The 4,258-nt window shown below is 35.7% G+C and overlaps 1 protein-coding gene across 1 annotated transcript in view; it reads left to right on the forward strand.

Moving 5' to 3' along the window:
- LOC102861316 (stromelysin-2-like) overlaps positions 1-4,258 on the forward strand; it is a 22,719-nt gene that overhangs the window by 7,190 nt on the left and 11,271 nt on the right. The window contains exon 7 of the mRNA XM_006887351.1: positions 908-1,041. Within this exon, the coding sequence (XP_006887413.1) occupies positions 908-1,041 (134 nt within the window). The remainder of the gene's footprint in view (positions 1-907; positions 1,042-4,258) is intronic.

Genomic DNA, 4,258 nt, shown 5'->3' on the forward strand with positions numbered 1-4,258 from the left:
TGTTTTTGACTGTCAAAATGCTTAGGTAGTGAAAACAACAACAAAAATATTTCCTCTAAGCTTTTACATCATTCAGATCTAGCTCTCTTTGCATTTTTAGCATTCTCACATTGTTTAGATAATTTTTTAACTAACTTACCAAATATGAGTTTTGATCAACACAATATCAAGTCCATAAAAATGGGAAATTTTCATCTGTTTGGTTCACTTACATATTTTATAAACTGGAATAGACCTAATACATGCAATAGATTATTTGAATTAACTAATAATTGTCATTTTGTGCATCATTGTTTATATATTCCTTAGAAAAAGCATTGATAGCTCATAAATATACCATGATCTCCACCATAGCTACTAAATGTAACTATATAAATAAGTTCAGTATGGATACATGCTTAGGAAAAAGTAGAAGCAAAAAATAAAGTTAAAAGCAAGTCTCTTTCCATCTTGGATATATTTTAACCATATATTAAATAAGCAATCACAGCTACTAATTTCCTTTGTATTTTCCAATGATGTTTAATTCACATACAAATGTAAAAACTTTTTTTAATGCTCTTTTTAAATTTTTGTAATGTATGAGTGATTGTATCATATAAATATTAGTACAGGCTTTAGGTCATGAACCAAGTTAAATAATTACATTGTTAAAACAGTTCCTGGCTCTGCCACGCTGCTGCTGCGTTGGGGTGTGTGAAGAGTCCCTGCTTGAGAGCTTGTAATAAAACCCTTGTGTTCTTGCATAAAAAAAAAAAAAAACAACCCAGTTCCTGCTAGAGATCCAAGAGTCCTAGAACACAACACCATCTATAGAAAAGTGATAAGCAGAAAAATAGGCTCATCTCCCCATCCTTTTAAATGTCTAATGGAGAATGACATCTTCATTCATTTTTATGTATTACAGATATTTTTGGCGAACAGACCCCAGATTCCCTGAACCTATGTTTTATTCTATTTCCTCGCATTGGCCCTCTCTTCCATCAAAGTTGGATGCCACATATGAAGCTTATACCAGCGATACTGTCTTTGTATTTAAAGGTGATTAGTATATAAAAATTTCCAAATTGTTGAAAGAAATACTGTTGCAAAAATTTCATCATATATTTATTGAAGATGGTAAATGTTTCATGATATTTGTGTGTCTAATGATCTAGTGCTACTGTTCTTGTTGTTGTTATGTGCCATCTAGTCACCTGTGACTTAAAGCAGCCATATGTACAAAAGTTATGAATCCTGCCCTGTCCTGAGCCAATCTCACTGGCTCTGACACACCTACTCTCATTGCCCTAGTAGGTGTATCAATCCATCTCATCTGGGGTCTTCCTCTCCTGCCTTGTCCCTCAACGCTTCCCAGAACCATGTCCTTTTCCAAGGATCAGTCCCTTCTGGCTGCATGCCAGAAGTATGTGAGACAGAGGTTCAAAATCTTAGCCTCCAAGGAGAAATTTTGTTCTACCCTCTCCAAGACAGACCTATTTGTTTTCTTGATGGTACATGGTATGTTCAAGGCTCTTCTCCAAAACCACAACTCAAAGACATCAACCAATTCTTCGTCTGTAATTCTTACCCATTGTCCAGCTTTCTGATGCATAGCAAATGATTGAGATGACCATGGACTGAATCAGGCACATCTTAAGTCTCTAGACTGATATTATTGTTTCTCAGTACATCTGGAGAGGCCCTGATAGTAGAATTACTTAATGCAATTTGTCTTTTTATTTCCTGACTGCTTGTGCCAAGCAAGCTGTAACTGTTAACAACCTCATTCTCTTCTCCATATATCATGGTACTACCCAGGGTCAGAATCTTTGTCTTCTGAATGTTGAGCTTCAATCAATATTGAAGACTGCATTCCTTGACCTTCTGTGAAAACTTCATGCCGTACTCAGTTTCAGCAAGTAACATTGTGTCATCTGCATAATATATATTGTTGATGAGTCTTCCTCCAATCATGATGCCACATTCCTCTTTACAAAAGTCAATGGTGATGAAGGAGGAAGTTCTGGTGGCTCTCAAGGGCTTGGCAAAAAATAAATCCCCAGAAATTGATGGAATACCCATTGACATATTTCAACAGATGCTGCTCCGGACTTGCACACCACATTGTGCTAAGAAATCTGGAGAACAACTACCTGGCTAACTGCCTGGAAGAGATCCATATTTATCCCAAGAAAAGGTGACTCAACAGAGTGTGGAAATTATCTAACAATATCACTCACAAGCAAAATCCTTCCGACAATTATCCATAAGCAACGGAACAGTACATTGACACAGAACTACCAGAAATAGAAGCTAGACCTAAAAGAAGCTGTGGCACTAGAGACATTATCACCAATGTCAGATGGATCTTGGCAGAAAACAAAGAGTCCCAGAGGGATATCTATTGTGTTTGACTATGCAAAGGTGTTTGACTGTGTTGATTATAATCAATTGCAATTAACCTTGAGAAGAAAGAGAATACCAGAACACTTGATTGTGCTTATGTGAAACCTACACTTGAACCAGGAAGCAGTCCTTAGAACAGAGTAGGAAAACATTGTTCAAAATCAGGAAAGGGTGGCATCAGGGATGTGTACTGTCTGTCTCTCAGTAGTGCTACTATTTAAATTTCTACAGAGAATATTACATGCTTTTTAAAAAAATATTCAGTGGGGCCTAAATAACAGAGGAAAATGTATAGTCATAGGTAGAAAAGCCCCAATATTAAAAAAAATTTATCAGGATGGCTACCCATGTTTGGTGGAGCTCCCCTATTAAAACAAGTTTGGAAGCAGGAGTGGCATCCACTTCCAAAATAGCTTGCCTCTGGAAATTCTATGAACTTTGAGAAATGATGGAAGTTATACAAGTGTTCAGGGTCGCTATGAGTTGTCTATGACTCAATGGCACTTAACAACAACATAGTTACAAGGCAATTTCACTAATATCCTAAAGGTTTTTCTAGGAACTTGGCAAATAGGTTTTGGGGGTTTTTTTCCTGGAAGAACAGAGATGCTGGATAACGTAAAAAAAGAAAAACACACTTTGTGGTCCACTGGGTAACAAGTTGTATTGCACAGTAATGAAGTTTATCTTTGAAGATTACACTTCAAGCCATTATGAAGCTTTTGTTGTTGTTGTGTACCATTGGGCCAGAACTGACCTATTGTGACCCTCAATTAGGTTTTCAAATGTTGAGAGGCTGGAAGGTACAAACTGAGTATCTTCAAAGTTTCTTACCAGATAGTTGTGATATGTGGTATCACAGCAATCCAAATGCTGTTGCCATGGAGTTAATTCATCCTCATAGTGACTCCGTATAATAGAGAAGAACTGCCCTCTGGGATTCCCAAGGATACCATCTTGGTGGAAGACCATTGACAAGCCTTTCTCTTAAGAAAGTACTGAAGGTTTTGAACCATAAGTCTTTCAGTTAGGAGCCTAAAACCTTGAAAATTATACCACCAGAGTTGCTCAATATTCAAGTTAGAGCACGGACAGATAAATTGGCTATTACTATTATCTATTTAATAAAATATTTTTAATTCTGTCATTTTATTAAAGCATTAACTTTAGGATTTGTTCTAGTTTCATTTAATTTCATTTCTATCTCATATACTTATTATAACTTTCATCAGTTTGCCGTTTAACTCATTAAATTGCAGCTTTTCTTCTTTTTATATTCTTTTTAAGGAAGATAATTAGAAGTTTTATTACATATTTAATCAAAATTTGGGTAAAAGTTAAAGATCAATTGCTTTTTCGTTCACCATTTACAAGTCCTATTTATGACATTCATTAGAATAATCACAATATGACCACACTCTTCTCATTTCCACCTTGTGATTCCTGTTTCCACTAATACAATCCTACCATTTCCTGCTTCTGAGCTTTATCTCTGAGTGAATCCTGTCCTTTTGATCTTATTTAATCTCATTGTTGATTATTCTGAGTGCCTCCTTGGTGATGTTGTTTATTATGTTGGCCTGTTAGTTGTTTGGCTGTAAGTTGAACCACAGAGGTGATTTTTGTTTCAGTTTACCAGGGTGACAAAAGTCTGCAGTTTTGGGGGTTCCCTCAGACTCTATTAGCCAAGTAAGCCTGACTTTCCTTCTTAATGTGAACATTTAAGCTTCTGCATACTTTCCTCCCAATTTGTGCTTCATCTCCCTTTCAAGAAAGCAAATGTAAGTTAAAAAATTTTCCTCTCAAGCTTTTTTAATTGAATGATTAGTTATTTATTTTCTTTTTTAAAAATTTTACTAATTTTAATGAA

Source organism: Elephantulus edwardii, unplaced genomic scaffold, assembly GCF_000299155.1.
Source record: "Elephantulus edwardii isolate Elephantulus edwardi_28Jun2011 unplaced genomic scaffold, EleEdw1.0 scaffold00056, whole genome shotgun sequence".
Taxonomy (NCBI): domain Eukaryota; kingdom Metazoa; phylum Chordata; class Mammalia; order Macroscelidea; family Macroscelididae; genus Elephantulus; species Elephantulus edwardii.